Below are 18643 nucleotides of genomic sequence, written 5' to 3'. Positions count from 1 at the left end.
AGTTGGAGAAATACTTTTTTACCAGGTTTTGTTTGAGATAGAGTTAAATTTCTCCAAAGCAGCTTGTATGGGGCTGCATTTAGATTTGTGCTGATAGCAAAGTGATGATTTAATTATTGCTGGGCAGTGCCTATACAGCAATAAGGTCTTTTTTGCTCCTCACACCACCCCACCAGTGAGAAGGCTGAGGGTGCAGAAGAATTTGGGAGAGGACACAGCTGGGTCAGCTGACCCCCAACTGCCCAGAGAGGTGTTCCAGACCATAATATGTCACAATCAGCATCTAAACTGGGGAGTTGGAGCTTGTTGGAGGCTGCCATTGCAGACATGTAGTGACAGGACAAAGGGGAAGGCCTTTAAATTGAAAGAAGTTGTATTTTTATCAGATACTGATAAGAAATTTTTCCCTGTGAGGGTGGTGAGGCCGTGGCAAAAGTTGCCCAGATAAGCTGTGGCTCCCCCATCCCTGGAAGTGTTCAAGGCCAGATTAGATGGGATTTTGAGCAACTTGGTATAGTGGAAGGTGTCCCTACCCATGACAGGGAATTTGGAATGAGATAATCTTAAAAGTTCCTTCCAACCCAAACCATTCTATGCTTCTATGAAAAAAAATGCTCTTCCTGTCTCCCTGTCTTTCAACTGGTAGAAGAAATACATCTTCCAGGAGATGAAAACCGAGTCTTTCCTCAAGCAGGTCCAGTTTTATCCCAGACCTCAGCAACACTCATGTCCTGGCATGACTACACTGGACATCACTGCTGATTTCATGGAGCACCATGTGCTGGTCAGGAGAATGGTGGGGTATGAGCAGCACCTGCTTGTTCAGTGGGTCTGCCCCTTGTGTCCCTCACACCTGCTCCTTCTGGAGCCAAATGCAGGGGTTTGCTTCTCTTGGCTGCGCAGAGGTGAGGAATTGTGAGCTGAGTCGTGTCATTCTCACCTGGGTGAAGGTGCCATGTGGTACCAGAGCCCTAAAAGATGCTTTATATTGTTGTGGATTTCTGGACTGTGCAGTGGCTTCTGTCCTTTTTGCCAGTGGTTGTACTGGTGTAGAGTAAATGGTGCTTTCCTGTCCCAGTGAGGTCTGGATGTGAATGTGAAACCAAGAATGTGACCAAACAGGGATAAAAAAATCGGTGTTTTTTCAGCAGATAACAAGAACACATTCACCTCTTGGTCACTCAGCCCTCCTGGGTTGCTTTCTTACAGCACTGACATAGACTCTTTTGTTTAGAAAGCCATTCACTTCTCTGGCTACTGGTAAAAGCATTATTTTCCAGCAATTTTAACAACTATCTCGCTGTTTTGACAAGAGTTGTCCAACCAGCAATGAAATCAATACAAGGTGGCTTAAAATGCTTCTCAAAAATTGCAAAAAGCCTTTGGGCCACTGGCACAGTAAAGTGGTTCCTGAGAAATTCTTGGAATAAATCACAACCACTTCGTCCAGTTCTTTGTCAGATGACTGGGATTAGTCTGGTTGCTTTGAGCTCATGACCTGTGAGGAGAGGGAGGTGGACTTAAAAGGTCTTGCAAGGATGCATAAAAGGGAAAATCTGATCACAACCTAAGGATATCAGAGGGGCAATTGCAGAAATTATATAACCAAATTCCTCTTGCTTGTGCCTGTTGATTTAACAAGGCGAAAAACCACAAACTGCAGCTTTTGAGGTTCATAGAACAGTAGAATCATTTAGGTAGAAAAGACCTCTAAGACCATCAGGTCCAACCATTAACCCAGCTCTAACAAGTCCACCACTAAACCATGTCCCTGAGTGCCACATCTGCACATTTTCTTAACAGTTATTCCCAGGAATGGTGATTCCCTCACTTCCCTGGGCATCCTGTTGCTGTACCTGGGGGGACTGAGTGACAGGAAGCTCAACAGGAGCCAACAGTGTGCCCAGGTGGCCAAGAAGGCCAATGGGATCCTGGCCTATATCAACAGTAACGTGGCCAGCAGGCCCAGGGCAGTGACCCTTCCCCTGGACTCTGCCTTGGGGAGGCCACACCTTGAGTGTTGTGTTCAGTTCTGGGCCCCTCAGTTCAGGAAAGAGATTGAGGGTCTGGAGCAGGGCCAGAGAAGAGCAACGAGGCTGGAGAAGGGACTGGAGCACAAGTGCTGTGGGGAGAGGCTGAGGGAGCTGGGGGTGTTTAGCCTGGAGAAGAGGAGGCTCAGAGGTGACCTCAGCACTGTCTGGAACTACCTGAAGGGAAGTTCTGGCCAGGTGGGGGTTGGTCTCTTCTCCCAGGCACTCAGCAATAGGACAAGGGGGCACGATGGGCTCAAGCTCTGCCAGGGGAAATTGAAGTTGGAGAGCAGAAAGAAATTCTTTGCAGAGAGAGTGCTCAGGGATTGGAATGGGCTGCCCAGAGAGGGGGTGGATTCCCCATCCCTGGAGGTTTTTAAGGTGAGCTTGGCCGTGGCACTGAGTGCCATGATCTGGTAACGGGACTGGAGTTGGTTCAAGGGTTGGACTTGATGATCTCGGAGGGCTTTACAACCCAATCAGTTCTGTGATTCTGTGATTCTAATGCCTGACCACCCTTTGAGTGAAGGAATTCCTTATATATAAACCTCCCCTGTCATGTACAGCCTTAGGAAAAACCAACCACCTGGAGAATGGTGCAGCCCTGCAATGGGCACCAGTGGGATGGGAGCTCTCCATCTTGGAGAATTCCCAAAGCTAATCCAGACAAAACCATCACCAAGCTCCCCTGATGTTAGTGATAGTCTTGCTCCAAGCAGTAAATAGGATTATAAATCTGTGGATGTCCCTTGCAACCAGTACTTCTGTAATTCTCTGACTTCATGAATCTTTAATCTCAGATGTGCAGGAAGTCAGGCTCAGGGCAGCCATTATGAAGAGCAAACACATTTCTAAAACCAAACAAAGCCCAGCCCCCCAAATTCCAAACTCGTATGCCTGTGTTTAATTTGGGAACATAATGAATGGTTTAATTTTTCGGTGACTTTATTGGTATGATGTTGTACCTATAAAGACTTTGTTCAGCCTTTCTCAGGATCAAGGATGGAAAAAGCAGAAAGAACAGCTTGCTTATAAGGTCTGGGGCAAACTGCAAAGCATTAAGAAATACTTTGTTCTAATTGGAGCCTGTTTGACCCTGGAGCCAGAGCAGCGTAATGGAACAAGCACGACTTGAATGAAGTCGCTTTTCATCATGTTCTGCAGAAAGCAAGAGGAGGAAAGAGAGAAATGCAGAGAATTTGAAGGGGAAAGAGCCAGAAAGATGCATTAAGAGCAAGAAGGAAAGGCAGAATATGTCATAGGAAATGGCCAAAGGAAGGGAGACAAAGAAGATGACAAAGGAGAACAAAAATTAGGGGGAGAGGAAGAGAAGGAAATAGAAAAGGAGAAGGAGGGAAGGTGAGATTGCAAAGCAAAGGAGTGTCCTTCTGCCCTGCCAGGCACAGTGATGAGGTGGCAGGACAGCGAGCAGCCCCAGGCAGGAGCACTCGTTATTTCCATCCTGGCTGATGTCATTGATTTCCTCTCCCCTCCCTGTCATGCTTGGTGACAGAATCCCAGGATTTGCGACTCACAATGACCTGCTTCATCCCTGATTGGCCCAGGATAAAGTTTTCTTTCCAGCTCCAAACTGGCACGGCTTCATCCGTGTTTCAAGGTGCTCCTGGAGAAGGTGGAGACCCTGTTCCTGGCCTGTCTTTTGCAGACAACCAGTTTGCCCCTCAGCTGTGGCACTGGGAAAATCCCATGGGGATGATTTCTCTCTTCCCTTGAGGTTTTCTGTTGGCAGCATCATCATTTTTTGAATCAGCCTTGTTTCCCCACCCCTCCTTTTCCTCCTCTAAGGAAATTTCCCTTTGCAAGGCTCAGATTCTGTGGCATCCAACCATCTTCTGTTGGGGGTTTAATTAGTCAGAGGAAATAAAAAAAATGGTGATTTGTTTACCAAAGGGATGAAGTGGGGGATGGGGAAAGGAAGATGGGGAGGACAGAGAAACCTTAATAATTAAGAAAGAAAGTAGAATCCCATGGGAATAAGACCTGAGGACTTATTTAGGCTGAGAGTAAATAACCTCAAGTAGATTGGATATTAGGAAATATTTCTTTAAGGAAAAGGCTGTGAAGCTTTGACTGTCCAGAGAAGTGTTCAAAAAACATATGGATATGGCACTGGAGGACATGAGGTGTAGTGGTGAACATGGTGGTGGTGTTTGGTTGATGATTGGACTTGCTGATCTTAAAGGTCATTTCTGAACTTAATGATTTTATTATTCCCAAAGGAACGAACTCTCGTTAATGCAGCCAGTGTTTTTTGTGGTTATCCACCCTCATGATACCAACAGAATTCCCATCACCAACCATCCCTTCTCTGTAGGGCAGAGGGATGAACTCCATGGCATTCCATCATCAGAAATCCTTCCACTTGGCATGGCTTTTGTGAAAATTTGGTCATAGGATGAAGAAGGAGATGCAGATCAGGGTCTTTCGTGTGGGAAGGGCTACAGAGAGACATCAGTTATTGCACCAAAGTCTGGCCTCCACTTGGCCAGTTGTCATTTGTGTAATGCCTTATCTATGACAAACATCTGACCTAGGAATGGTCCAGTACGTGCAACCTCTTCATTAGCTGATGGAGGATCTAGAAGAGTGTTGTAGTTGATGTGGGAAAGGGGATGGAGGAAGGAGTGAAAGAACCTGAGGTTTTTTGGGAGAGGAGGCATATCAGGGAGGATATGGAAGGAGAGTAATTAGGGTTGCTCCATTGGGCTTGTCTCTCAAAAACCAAACTCCATTCCTTCCCTTACTCTTGGGTGGTTTAGGAATGAGTTACATGTCAGGCTTTTTTTTTTTTTGCTTTAATGGAGCTCCTCCCCCACTTTTATCCAGTTACCCATGAAAAGTCAGTGAAATGAGACCTACTTAAATCAAATGTCACAATCGATGCTCATCCCAGGCCACCATTTGTGCGACGTGAGCTCAGATTGCCATAAGGGAGGAGCAGGGAGAGGAAAAGGGTTGGAAGGAAGCTTGGGGAGAGTGAGCAAGGAGTAGTCCATGTCTGGTTAGTGCTTTTATCACATCCACGCATCTCTGGGGTGGCACAGAGCTGCTGCCTACCTGGGTTCTGCAGGGGGGAGAAACAAAGCTGTGGCTTCATATCCAACATTGCATCTGTCTCTGCCATGCCCTATCCCTAAATTAGAGTGTCTTCCACATTTCAATTTATAAGGAGCAAGATATGCTATTTCAGCACTCACACTGCCTGGATTGTGTCCAATTTCAATTTTGTTTGATGGTAGATGAATCAAAATGTTGATGTTTTCATTGAAATATCTCTACGTTTACCTCATTCCCAAAAAACTACTTCTAACCTTCCATGAATGTTTGGCAGGAGTAAACTCTCAGCATGGAGGCACAGTCATATGACTTGGTGTTCAAAATCACAGTGATCCGAGTCTCTGTAGAGGTTTAGAGGAAGAATCCACATGTGAGCTGAAACAATTTTTCACAAATATTTTGGGAATCTCTAACTGGAGGAAGATGCAGGATGGTGCAGGATGGATGAGGCTCAGCACTGTGTTACTCCTGCAGTTTCTGCACAGTTGCTGTTACTTAAAGGACTAAGATATTGTCTTAAAGCCAATTGCAGCAAGTTGAGTTAGGATTAGCGTCGAAACCCTGTGTATGGATCTGTCAAGGCCAGGTTGGATGAGGACCTGATTGACCTGAGGCCACACCTTGAGTATTGTGTTCAGTTCTGGGCCCCTCAGTTGAGGAAAGATCTTGAGGGGCTGGAGCGGGGCCAGAGAAGAGCAACGAGGCTGGAGAAGGGAGTGGAGCACAAGTGCTGTGGGGAGAGGCTGAGGGAGCTGGGGGTGTTTAGCCTGGAGAAGAGGAGGCTCAGAGGTGACCTCAGCACTGTCTGGAACTTCCTGAAGGGAAGTTCTGGCCAGTTGGGGGTTGGTCTCTTCTCCCAGGCACTCAGCAATAGGACAAGGGGGCATGGTGGGCTCAAGCTCTGCCAGGGGAAATTGAAGCGGGGGATCAGAAAGAAATTCTTTGCAGAGAGAGTGCTCAGGGATTGGAATGGGCTGCCCAGAGAGGGGGTGGATTCACCATCCCTGGAGGTTTTTAATCTGAGCTTGGCCATGGTGCTGAGTGCCATGATCTGGTAAAGGGACTGGAGTTGGTTCAAGGGTTGGACTTGATGATTTTGGAGGTCTTTTCCAACCCAATCCATTCCATGATTCTATGATTGATTCTATGACCTGGTCCTGTGGAAGGTGTCCCTGCCCATAGCAGAGGGTTGGAACTAGATGATCTTTAAGGTCTCTTCCCACTCAAACCATTGCATGATTCTGTGATCTTTGATCTGGTTTTGGAGAGCCTTAAGCCTCCTGCTTCACAGAACAAACCCCAGGAAGCTGTACAGGCTGCAGGGACAGTGACATGTCAGAGCTGATACGGGCAGAAGGGAAGGGTCGCTGCAGGTTTCCTGTCTGTAGCTGCTCTGCATCCAGTAAAGATCCCTCAAAGAACCTGCACTCTTTGGGTGCCTATGCCAGCTGGGCATTCAAGCCATTGCATGTGTGGGGCATCCCAACCCTTAAGGGGAAGAGAGGCCCCAGGATTTGAGAGAGTCCACAAAAGATTGCAGAGTTTTAATAGCAAATTACATACTTGGTGGGTGTGTTAGTTCCCTGATCTCCCAGTATAACCACAGAGCAGTGGGGTTTGGATAAAGGGGTGGGGTAAAAGGGAAGAGGAAGAAAGAAATGGATTAAAATGTGGGAGAGAGAAAGAAAGGAAGAAACAAGGAAGGGGAGAAAGGGAGATCACCAGTCCTGGGTCCAGTGCTCAGCCAGCTGATTGGTCATCCAGGATTGTGGATGCACACATGCACCCAGGCTTACCTCCAGGAGCCAGGACAAGGCTGTTTGTCCCAGAAAAGTACTACCCTACCTCCAAATGTCTCCTTCTCCAGCCACAACAATCCTTGGTTGGCTCCACAACCATCTGGTTATCAATGTTTGAGACATACACGTTAACCCCTTCATCCTCTAGGCTTCTACGGTGTCCACTAAATTTTGTCTCAGATCTCCTAAGCTCTGGTGTCAACTTTCCCAATATCTGCTATGGAGTTTACTGCAGTGGTGTGATGAAAGTTTTATTCCTCATGAATTCGCCCCAAAAGTCTCAAAATGTGGGGAATTAATTCCCCATATGAATTAATCGATTCCCCTCAAAATGGGAGAGGTGCCCTTGGTGATAATAAGCAAATAAGAAAGATCTTCCCAAGTCCTTCATAGTCCTGGGACAATTCAGCTCAGATCCCTTTGCATCGGCTTGTTTATCTCTTCTTCATGGTGGACTCTGTGGAATAAAACCTGTAGTGACTGTGGGCCTTGAGTGAAGGGACACATGTTTGCTTTGCCCATGTGTTGAGCTGGCCCAGCTCCATCTAAGCATGGCACTGAGCCTTGCCTAATATATTTTGCTTTGCAGAAGGCTCAGTAGCCTGGAACGGAGCTGCCACAGCCTCAGCCTCGTGGCATCCTGGAGGTTCAGGTTCAGCAGCCTCCTGCTTGCCAACAAAATGGTGCAGTCAAGTCCTTAGAGGGCTGCCTGTTCCAGTCCCAAATTCATGCATAATTGCCCTATTTTTTTTCTTCCCCGTGTGCTAAGCCCTTGTTGTGTCAGACAGCATCTCACTTCTCTGACTGAAGTGATAGGTGTTGGTGCTGTGCCTTGGCTGGGCTCCCACCCCTCTGCACAGGAGCTGATCACTCTGGGTGGGGGTTCTCATGTGTCTCTGCACGGTGGGTCTCTGCCTCTCTGCCTCCTCTCGAGCAGAGATCACTGAGGTGGAAATGAGAAACTTGCTGGGGAAAAAAAAAAATAAGCCTGCAGCAGAGAAAGCCAAATGGGATCCAGATCCTCACTCTGAGCTGAGGACAGGACGAGTTTAGTGATATTAGTCTGGCAGATGTTGGCTTGTTACACAGTCACAGCCATGCAGAGAACTCCATTAGCAGAGGTTACAGCAAGTGTTTCTTTGTGTCTGCAGATCTTTTGTGTTCAGGCAAAAAGGACAACCATTCCATACCAGGTTTTCCAGTCTGTGTGATCCCTTTATATGAGGAAATGCCTCGTGTGGTAGTGTAAGAGTAGTGAATGGATGGATGGTATGAGTGGATGCTGGCTCCCTGGGGAGGATATACATCTTATTTTTCTTTGCTTGCTTCATTTCATCCTTTTCCAGATGAATGTTTGCAGTTGGTGGAAAATTTTCACCTTCCTTTCATCCTCCACCCTTCATCACTGCCATTCCCATAAGAGCTCATTTGTAATTGTTCCAGTGCAGGCACTGCCTTCTGCTATTGCCTCGTTAATTATCTGCCCAGTTTCACACTAGAGAGGAAAGGCCTGATCCTCCTCTTGCAACCCATGTTTGGCTTCCATGGAAGTCAGAGTTGTTACCCAGGCTTGACATTGGTGTGTGTGTGTGCAGAAACAGGTCCAAAAAAAGTCTGGGAAAGACCAGAAACAGATCCTGGTCTCCTTTTCTCCTTATTTGTATGTACAGTGTGATGTGAAGGTCAGGTGAGTTGACACCCCAACAATTAGAGGGACAGTTATTGCCATGAAATTTTGCTGGTAGCATTGTTCGTTTATTTGTTTTGTTTTGTTTTTAATTTCTGGACTTTTTTCCTTTCTTTCTTTCTTTTTTTAATGTCTCACTTTCTCTCTTTCAGAACATGGAAAAGGTGCTGGTCCCTTCTGTCACGTTAATTGTAGGCTGTGGAGTATCTTCGCTGACACTTTTGCTGTTGATTATCATTTATGTCTCTGTTTGGAGGTATGGCTTTCATTCTCTTCTCTTCTTCTTGGGGAAAGTATAACTGTCTGTTGATCTACATTGATCTTGGAGTGTTTGCCCTCTGGTTTTGGGTGTCTGGTGCCTGAGGAAGAGCTGTTTGGTAACGTGTGGGTCCTGCAAGAAGTCATCCTGGTGGCTTAGCTGGCATTATTCTTTCCCTTTAGTGCCAGAGAAATTAGTAGAGTGAAATTAGTGCCATGACCCCATGTAGTCTCATTGTGCCATTTCCAAAAGCTTCATGCTAGTTCAGATGCCTTTGTATAGCCCAGGAAACCTTGTCTGGGGCGAGGGGGACACGCTCTGCCTCTGGGCAGGCACTTTGCTTCAAGGTATTGCTTTGATAACCTCAGAATTTCCATGACCTGTTACAAAAACATCTGGCCTGAAGAACTGACAGAACTTTTCAGGAGCTCGAGGATGTTAAACCACATAACCTGGATAACTCTCCAACCCTTTAGCTGCATTTTGCCTTCATCTTCAGATTCATATGGGATTCTTCAGTACATCCCATTGCAGAGAGCTCCTGTTCACCTATAAACAGGTCAGGTGAAACCCAAAATTGTATCATATACAGAGGCTGAAGTGAATTTGTCGCAAAATTTCATTGAACAGAGGCCATGTTTTGCTAGATATGTTTTGGTAGACTACAAAAACTGGAGGACCTGAGGTGTGTAAGGGATTTTCTCCCTATATTGCTTTGAACAAGATCTGAGTTTTTCCTACAAGACCCATTCCTTTCCTAAATCTGTGGCAAACACACTGAGACCTTCATGGCTCTACACCAAATAAAACAAAGGCAATCAGAACCGGGTGACTGACTGTGAAATTGAAATGAAGTGGCTACAGAGAATCTCTTTGGATATTACTGGTGATCCTTTTGCAAGAAGGGATCAGTCTGAGGCTCTTATTTTGTCAAGTGATTCTTCTTGGTAGGAAGAAAAGGGGAAATTCCATTCAGAGTTGTGAATTGAGATAACTTTTTCTACTCTTTGATAGAGGAAAGAAACAAGAGAGTAAAAAATGAGCAAAATTGCATTTTTGTTGATACTGTGACAGTGCATAGTGGCTGGTTAATTTTGGCAAGTGCTACGAGCTGAAGACTGATCATGATAACGTTTATCTAGAACTCAGGTTTTTCCGTGCCTGGGGTATCATTGGATGTGCTCAAGTCCTTGTCCTCTCCTGCTTTTCCTCAGGCTGGGCAGCACTGAGCAGCGCTGGTAGGTGACTTACTGCTGTCACTGGTGTCAGGATCAAGTGGAAAGTTAGGATTGAAGGAGTAAAGTGGAAGTGTTTGAACCTCACCCTCTCTTTCCTATCAGAAACAAGTTCAGGATCTCAAACCCAAGTTCAGAAATGAAGTTGAATCCGTTTGGAGCATGCCAGAGTCATTTGGAATAACATGATGTATTTTTTTCCAGGAGTGTGCCCCCTCAATATTTACTGTTATTGAGGACAGTAAATTGCCTGAGCTGTTTAAAGTATACTCTGCTTAATTTCTCATTCCAGCCTTTGCCTTATGCCTATGCCCCAAATGATCAGCATGAATGGGGGGACACATTTATGGGAGGCTTGAATGGGTATTTCTGAGCTAGCCAAGGATGGACATGCATTTCCAAGTGATCCTGAGACCAGCTATATCTTGATTAAAGGGCTCTCTATCCTAAGTCTCTTTGTGTAAATATTTGTAAAGCATGATCAAGTGATCTCTAGAATTTCTCTCTGGTGCGCTGAGTTTGTTTCATTTCTTCTCTGTAGATCGTGTTTCCATGTTTTCTGAACTTCACAGCATTCCCGTGGCTGAGCCCTGAGCACTCTGTGTGTCTTTTTTTATTTTAGGCATAGCTTCTGGACGTGAATGTGCTGTCCTATTAATGGTCTCAGGAATCTCATGTTCAAGTCAACATTATCTCCTGGCTCCCACTTCGTTTTGCCCTAAATGTCACATATTGTGATAGACAACAGCTGGAGGAGTGCTTAGAAATAGAAGTATCATTCCACACAGGAGCAGTGTCAAAGTGGTTCTTTTTCACTGTGCAGGGGAGAAACTTCTCATGTCCTGGCTGCCTGATCTTCTGTGGAGAGCACTCACCAGAGCTCAGCTGTTTTGGGGAGCTTTGGCTGGGAAATTTCCCATTCAGAACTCCGGACAAAGGCATCTGGAGCATGCACACATAGGCTCAGCTTGAGGATGAAACACTTCTGATGAATAAGCTCACTGAGGCTGACAATCTGGAAGCTTTCCCAGAATTTTGCCCATATATGTATGTATGTATATCTGTATGGGAAGCAGAAAGAAAGGGAGAGTGAGAAAGAGCGAGAGTGGCATCGTAAAGAAAAGGGGGCAGAGTAGCAGGGAGGTGATCCCAGCTTTGGGCTGCATATCAGAGAGGGAATTAGTTTGCCCTCCACTTCCCATTCAAAAGCCCCAAATAATGGTTGCTCCTCAGTGGCATCTACTCAGCCACTGGCATGATTGGCACGAGCCTTTTGCTGCAAGTGATCACTTCAGGCATGGCCAACTTGGCACAGCCTCATTGAAAACTGGAAGTTGCTTCTGTTTGACGGCTGTTGGTGGCCTGTTGGTGGACTCACTCCAGTTCCCAGTAGACAGATGGCTGCAAAAATCTCTGCTGCAGATGGTGCATCTCTGGCCTTATTAGCAGGCTCGACAGAGGGGTCAGTGACACAGTGGGCTGTAGAAGTGGAGTGACCTTGTTACATCTCGGCAGAGCCTGTCCTGGGTCACAGCTGGAGGCACAATCTGTGTGTGGGCCACATGCTTCACCACCCATGTGGAAAAAAGAGGGGGAAGTGAAAGAAAAAAGATCTTCCCTCCTGAAAACTGTCAGGAAAATGAAAAACTGGGGAGAAAAAACCAACTATTCAGGGGTCAGAACAGGTGAAATGAGTTAGCGTGGTGTTCCTCCAAGCTGCTGATTTGTACCACTCCTTTCAAGCAGCATCTTGACACGATGGTATTTCAGGATTTGTTTTCCATCCCTGAACTCATTGTGGTTCAACAGCCTTTGGAGTTGGTGACCTTTCCATAGCACAGAGATCGATGCTGGCTATCGAATAGCTCATCCACCAGCCCATCAGCACGTGGGGCACGGCAGCCCCTGTTCCCTGGCAGCAGCTGGGTGAAAGCTGCATCACTGAGAGATAAAAGAGGGAGCTTCTCCTCCCTCCCTGCCCTGTGGAGCTTAAGCATTGACTTAGTGCTTGTCAACGAGCTCTCGAGGGGCTTTTAACACTTGCTTTAGACCCAGGAGCTCTGCCAGTGCTGGAGGTGCTGAGGCCCTCGGTGGCCCTGGTGGGAGGTGGCAGGAATGAGTAAGTGACTGCAAGGAGAAAGATGTGTGTGCACACAGTGAGAAAGCAAGAGTGACTCAGTGTTTGTGGAGGGGAGAGAGTCTAATGGGGGCAGAGAGACAGACTGAAGGGTTTTCCCACCTTTTCCATCTGTCTCAGCTTGTACAGGGCTTTCCCACACACTGCAGGAGGTGAGGATCCTCTGGTGACTCCTGTAAGACCTCTGTGCTGACCAGTGGCAAGACCAGAGGACACGGCCTGAAGCTGCATCAAGGAAGGTTTAGGTTGGATATCAGGAAAAGATTCTTCACTCAGAGGGTGCTTGGGCACTGGAACAGGTTCCCCAGGAAAGTGGTCATGGCACCAAGTCTGCCAGAGTTCAAGAAGTGTTTGGACAACACTCTCAGGCACGTGTAGGGATTTTTGGAGTGCTGATGTTCAGGGCCAGGAGTTGGACTCGATGATCGTTGTGGGTCTCTTCCAACTCAGCATATTCTGTGATTCTAGGACACAAGCCAGAATAGAAGTTCCCTAAATTAGCAGGGAGTTTTTTCCCTGCTTTTGTAGCTAAGTACAACATATTTTGATAAGTAGACAGAGTCCATATATCAGCCAGGGGGTAGCAAGACAGCACCCTGGAGTAGCTCTGTCCTTGCTGCAGATCTGTTTTCTGGCAAAACCTATCAAGTTCTGTGTTTTTTTCCTCCCTGATATGAATTCCTGACTTTTTTGGCCAGAGGGTTTGGGTAATAATGGTGATTTCTTTCTATGGAGCATCCTGTGCTGGAGAAGAGGAAATGAAAGGAAAAAAGCAAGCATGGCAGGAGGTCTTAGCATTCTGAGTGAGTTGAAACATAAAACAAGGAAATGCTTGGAATCCAGGTCAGGCTACCAAGGAGGACTCTGGAGGAATGGCCCAGGAATGCAGGATTGAATTCGAATGGTCAGACCTCAGCTGTGTTTGAAACTGCTAAGGGTTGTGAAAGGCGCCAGGAAGGGTTTCTGGAGGTATATGAGCACCAAAGGATCACCCAGGGAAGTGTTGGCTCGGTGCTGAATGGGGCAAGTGGCCTGATGGAGAAGGAAGTTGAAAAGGTGAAGGTACCCAGTGCCTTTGTTGTCTTACTCTGCTGGCAAAGTTGTCTCCCGGGCACCCAAATTCCTGTACAGAGGCAGAATCCAGGGAAAAAAATACTTTCCACTGCCAAGGAAAAGAGAGGCAAGGACTATTTAAGTTATCTGAACACTTGCAAATCCATAGGACAGAGTGGGATGCATTGTCTGGTGTTACTGTGGAGCACGGTCAGTCATCTGAGAAAATTCCTGATGACTGGAAGAAGGCAAATATTACACCCACCCTTAAAAAGGGCAGAGAGGAGGATGCAGAGAACAACAACTGACTGGTCAACCTACACATCCCTTGGGATGATTAAAGAGCAAGTATTTATAAAGGTTATTTCCGGGCAAAATGATGGACGAGAAAGGGATTGGGAAGAGACAGAGAGGATTTATTGAGGGCAGGTCATGCCTGGCTGACCTGTTTCCCTGTTGTGATGGCATGACTGGTTCCATGGGCAGTGGAGAGAAGGAGGTAATGCCTATTTTGGCATTACCAAGGCCATTAACACTGTTTTCCGTAGCATCTTTGTATCCAGACCAGGGATTTGTGCCCTGGATTGTTGGCTTAATAACTGGATGGAGTTCCTGCAGGATTTAGTGGCAGTGATCAAAGGTTTGCAGCCTAATCAGGAGCTGGTTATTTGTTGCATCTGGCTAGGGTTGGTTCTATGCCCAATATTGTTGGATGTCTTCTTTAACAACCTGGACAGTGTTGGACTCTCTTGAGTCCACATCTTGTAAAGGTGCCCAATATTGGACTTTCCCAATATAAGAGATGTCAGCACATTGGAGCAAGTCCAGTGCGTACTTAGGGAGCTGGAGAACATGCTGTCAAAGGATGTCACAAGCTTGCAGAAGGGATAGCTTGGAGGAGAGGAGGCTGTTAAGGAGTCACAGAGAAGTCACACAACTTGCAGAGGTAGGCAGGGAAAGATCTTGAGGCAGCAGCTGCAGCAGGAAAAGGTCCAGCTGGATATAAAGAAAAACAATCCTTCACCACCAGAGCAGTTAAATGCTGTAATAAGTCATCCAAGAGAGGTGGAAGCATTTCTGTTCTTGGTGATTTTCAAAACTCAATTGGACAAGACCTTGAGAAACCTGATCTAACTTTGAAATTAGTCCTTTTTAGGGGCATGGGGTTGAACTGGGAACTCGAGAGGATTTTCCCCAACTCAAATTACTCTGATTCTGTGATTCTGTTCATTGCCAACCCAGGTCTTGTTCTTTGGATGTTCAGGGATGTGGGAAACAGGATGGACTGTCAGTGCATGAAGGGAAGGAAGGAGAAAGCAGGGCTTGGTTTAAGGACATTTAAGAGGGGAACAAGCTGAAGACAGCTGGATTATCTTCTCTTACGTTCACATACAGACTCTACTACTTCCTTACCTTTTTTGACTAGAAGGGGCTTTTGAAATGCACGAGTTGGATCATTTTTGCTACACGGATTTATTACATCTCCTTCCCACCAGGACAGAGTCCAAATCTCCCTTTCTACCCACTAGAAGCTGCTGATTGGAGACTTGATGTTTTACTTCACACGCTCAAAGCATAGATAGACTGATGACTCAGTATCCTCCAGCCACAAATGGAATAGGATCCAGGTGATGCACAGCAAGGTAGTGAGCTCAGGGAAACCAGGAAATTTGGGATCAGATTGACTGTGGAAGAACCAGAAACCAATTTTTGCAAGTCTAGTTTCTAGCTGGCCTGGGATCCTACATCTTTTAGCCTGTTCTGGGTTAGGTGAGTTTTAGGGAGAATTACCTCTAAACTGGATTTCCAGCAGATTAAAAACTTCAGGCTACCTTGCACCAGTGGCTTTTTTGTATCCTGGAAAGTATAACCTCAACATTCATGTTTGTCTGAAGGCAGAGATCAGGGAGAAGTTAAAGCTTTACAGCCTTCGTTAGGTCTAAAGCACAGATTTACCCTTGGCAGAACACACACGTGCAGTAAACTTGTCCTGCCCTCCTAATCAGAAACTCAAAACTCTGCAGCCAAGGCACGACCAACTCACTCTCACTAAAATTAATTAATGAAATTAAATTCCCAATATAAATAGTTGCTGTGCTGGAATATAGGAAATAATCCTGCATTAGCCTCCAGGGATGAGCTGGTTGATTAATACATCTGTTTCTAATTTATATAAGCATCAGCATCTACTCTTCACTCATCTGGTATTCAGGCAGGGCATTTGCTGCATCGCTGAGATAACTTCCCTGTGAATGTTGCTGTGGTCAGATCCCAAGTCAGTCCTGGAGGACTTGCACTTTTGCAGTTCCCTTTTCGTTTTTATTAGGTACATAAAAGGGCCTTCAAAGAAATTTTCCTCCACAGCCAGTGATTGGAATTAATTGTCATGCCCATACCTCAGCAGCAAGTCAGTGCTATGCTGCACATTGCAAATCAGACATGACAAATCACTTGGTCCTGCAAGGTGCTGAAGGCAACAGCTTCCTAACTTATAGCCCTGATGTCCCATACCCACAGCTGCTCTTCTGTGTTTGGCCTAGTTTTGAGAAATGTTTAAAAATAATTTAAAAAAAAGAGCCAGAAATGTTTCCTCCCTTCAGGATGCCTTGTTAGGTTTAAAGGGAGGGGAATGCTGAATCCCACACACGTTGTTGTGAAGGTGCATGTGTTTGTACTCTGCTTCCATGGCCAGCATGCCTGTGGCTCTTCTTATTTGGGAATCTTTCCGTGTGTTGCCTGGATGTTTTCTCTTAAGCTCCTTTTCAAGTCCCTGTTGAATTAGGCAGAGCTGAAGAAGACCTGCAGCACTCCACTGTCTTAGGAGCGGCTCAGACTAGGCTGGCCCCCAGTTTGTTGGCTCCTAACTCCAGCATTGATGGGGGATGATGGAGACACCTCCTCCCCCTCCCTTTCCCCCTTGTTCTTGTCTGTTTAACACACAAAATCTGCAGGAAATGGGCAATCCCTTGCCATTGGCCTTGTGTAGGGCGTGGCCCAGAGCAACCTGCACCTGGTTGATGCTTTTCAGGGGTCACTTGGTGCAGTTTGTAACAGGGTGGGTCTCCCTCCCCCTCTTCTCTCCCTGCAGGTACATCCGCTCCGAGCGCTCCGTCATCCTGATCAACTTCTGCCTCTCCATCATCTCCTCCAATGCCCTCATCCTCATCGGACAGACCCAGACCCGCAATAAGGTGGGAGCTGAGTTGGGCTTGGTTGGTTTGTTTGCTTTTCCCCTGATTTAGCACTGAACTGATCCATTCAGGCAGTGCTGCCTCATTTTTCCTCCATCTGTTAATTAGCGACATGTCAAAGCCGCGGCTAAATGGCAGATTTCAATTTTCTCTCTCGCTCTCCCTTTGATAATTTGTCAGCGTCCTCAGGGCTTTGATTAAAACCAATGTGATATTTTTGAATATCTGCCTAGAGTGGCTGGCACACGGCACGGTGAAGAACTGTGGTGATTTGCAAGGCTTTAACCATTTTATTTTCAAAAAAAAAAAATTACAAAGACAGACTGAGAAAAGGCTTTTGAAAAACCCCAAACAAACAACCTCTCAGCTTTGCATTTATTTTTCCAGCAGTTTTTATACTCTGAGCTTGAAGCACTTGGCAGATGTTCGTGAAGACAGACATTAAAACCCCACCTTTTTTGGAGCAGGAAGCGTTTCCAGATGTCCTGTTCGCACTGCAGAGCCATGAGGGACTCAGTGCAGATCCCAGTGTGACTCAAGCAGTACAGGCAAGACCTGGTGTGGTTTTCCAAGCCCTGTGCACATACATGTCTTCCTGCATTACAGCCCCAGCTGGAGGGGCGTGTGTGAAGCACTTTCATGCTCCCTGTTGGTGTCTGGCATGACAAATCACTGCTCAACATTAGTACTTTCCTGTTGTAAATTTTCCCATCTTCCCAGATGCTCCAACCATCATATCTCTGTTGAGCCAAAAAAAAAGTGAGGCAAGAAGCCTCCTCCACTCCTTCTGCTGCCAAAATCACAATCAGCAGTCAAAAGTTAGTTATTATTTAACAGTAACCAATGACCAGCTGGTTTTTTTGAGCCCCTCTTTTGGCAGCCAGAACATGCTGTCACTGTTGGAAGCATATTAGCAATAAACTCTTCCCTGTGTGGGTGGTGAGGCACTGGCACAGGTTGCCCAGAGAATTTGTGGCTGTCCCTCACTGGAAATGTTGAAGGCTGGGTTGGATGAGGCTTGGAGCAGCCTGGTCTAGTGGGAAAACCTTCCTGCCCATGGCAGAGGAGCTGGAATGAGATTATCTTTAAGGTCCCTCCCAACCCAAACCATTCTGTGATTTTACAGTTTCTGCAGAGAAGCCAAAGGGTTTAGTGAATCCAAGAGATTCATTTCTATGAAAACTCCTTTGGGTTAGGGGTGGGTTGGTTTTGGGAAAGCTTTCCAGCTGCTTGAGTCCTGTGTGTAGAGGAGTGTGGAAACAAGCAGTCAGACAACTCTGCTCTTACTAAACAAGAGCCCTTCAGAAACTCACTTCATAAAGCAGAGCTGTCTCTCATGGCTTGACAAGAGTTGGAGTTAGGGTGAACCAAGCTGTTGCTTTCCCTGGGTGTGTTGTCTGCAACCCCAAATGTGTTTTGGGATCTTCTTTCCATGGATAGAAACACTGAGGGATGCTCAACATGACAAAGCATGGCTGGACCGCCTTTTTGGTTATTCCTCTTCTGCTCATGGAAGGAGGTGGATTCCTTCACCTCTGCCACCCACCTCAGAGCACAGCCCAGGTTCTCCCTGGTGCTTTTTGTCACATTAATCAGGGTGTTCACCATCAGAGCTGTTAGTGGGGATTCAAAGCTCCCGGCAGCGATTGCATGAGGCAGATTAGCTCTTTGCACATACATATGCATGAAACACCATAAATAGAAAGGTTATTCTTGGAGTTCCTCTCAGCCATCTAGTAAACAGTCTCTGGCAGGGAACAGAGGAACAAAACTATACAGACAAGAAGGAATTTAAATTAAGATTTTATTCACATTCAATTATTGATAATAGAGCGCCTTAAAACATTGGTGATTGATTTATAATTGCGGTTACTCCGGGAGAATTTCTCCTGTCTTGGCTTCCCTAGAAGTGTCAAATTCTCCCTTGATTTCTATCCGTGTAACCTCAAAGGCAGATTGCACGCCTGGATTTGCTAAGCTTTTTGAAGATGAAAGGCCTGGGAAAAGGCTAAAAAAATTACAGTCAGCAATACCATGATAGAAGAGAAAGGAGCGCTGCGTGAACGGGCTGTACCTCAAAGGCATGGCTGGGCCCTGCAAGGGAACTGATTTCTCCTCCTGAAGGAAAACAAGGGCTAATGGCCCTGACAGACTGACAAGCTCTGCTAGATCTT

At 46.2% G+C, this 18643-nt stretch overlaps 1 protein-coding gene across 9 annotated transcripts in view; it reads left to right on the top strand.

Annotated features, from left to right (window-relative positions):
• The window catches only part of ADGRB1 (adhesion G protein-coupled receptor B1), a 304676-nt gene that overhangs the window by 221940 nt on the left and 64093 nt on the right, over positions 1 to 18643 (top strand). For 6 of the 9 annotated variants that reach the window (XM_071553750.1, XM_071553757.1, XM_071553756.1 and 3 more), the window contains 3 exons: positions 8747 to 8850; positions 9996 to 10091; positions 16367 to 16469. In XM_071553750.1, coding sequence (XP_071409851.1) covers positions 8747 to 8850; positions 9996 to 10091; positions 16367 to 16469 — 303 coding nt within the window. The remainder of the gene's footprint in view (positions 1 to 8746; positions 8851 to 9995; positions 10092 to 16366; positions 16470 to 18643) is intronic. The other 3 variants (XM_071553755.1, XM_071553754.1, XM_071553753.1) reach the window with 2 other exon arrangements.

The sequence above is a fragment of the Pithys albifrons genome, chromosome 4, assembly GCF_047495875.1.
Source record: "Pithys albifrons albifrons isolate INPA30051 chromosome 4, PitAlb_v1, whole genome shotgun sequence".
Classification (NCBI taxonomy): domain Eukaryota; kingdom Metazoa; phylum Chordata; class Aves; order Passeriformes; family Thamnophilidae; genus Pithys; species Pithys albifrons.
The sequence above is the reverse complement of the archived record's forward strand: the minus strand, read 5'-3'. Positions and strand labels throughout refer to the sequence as shown.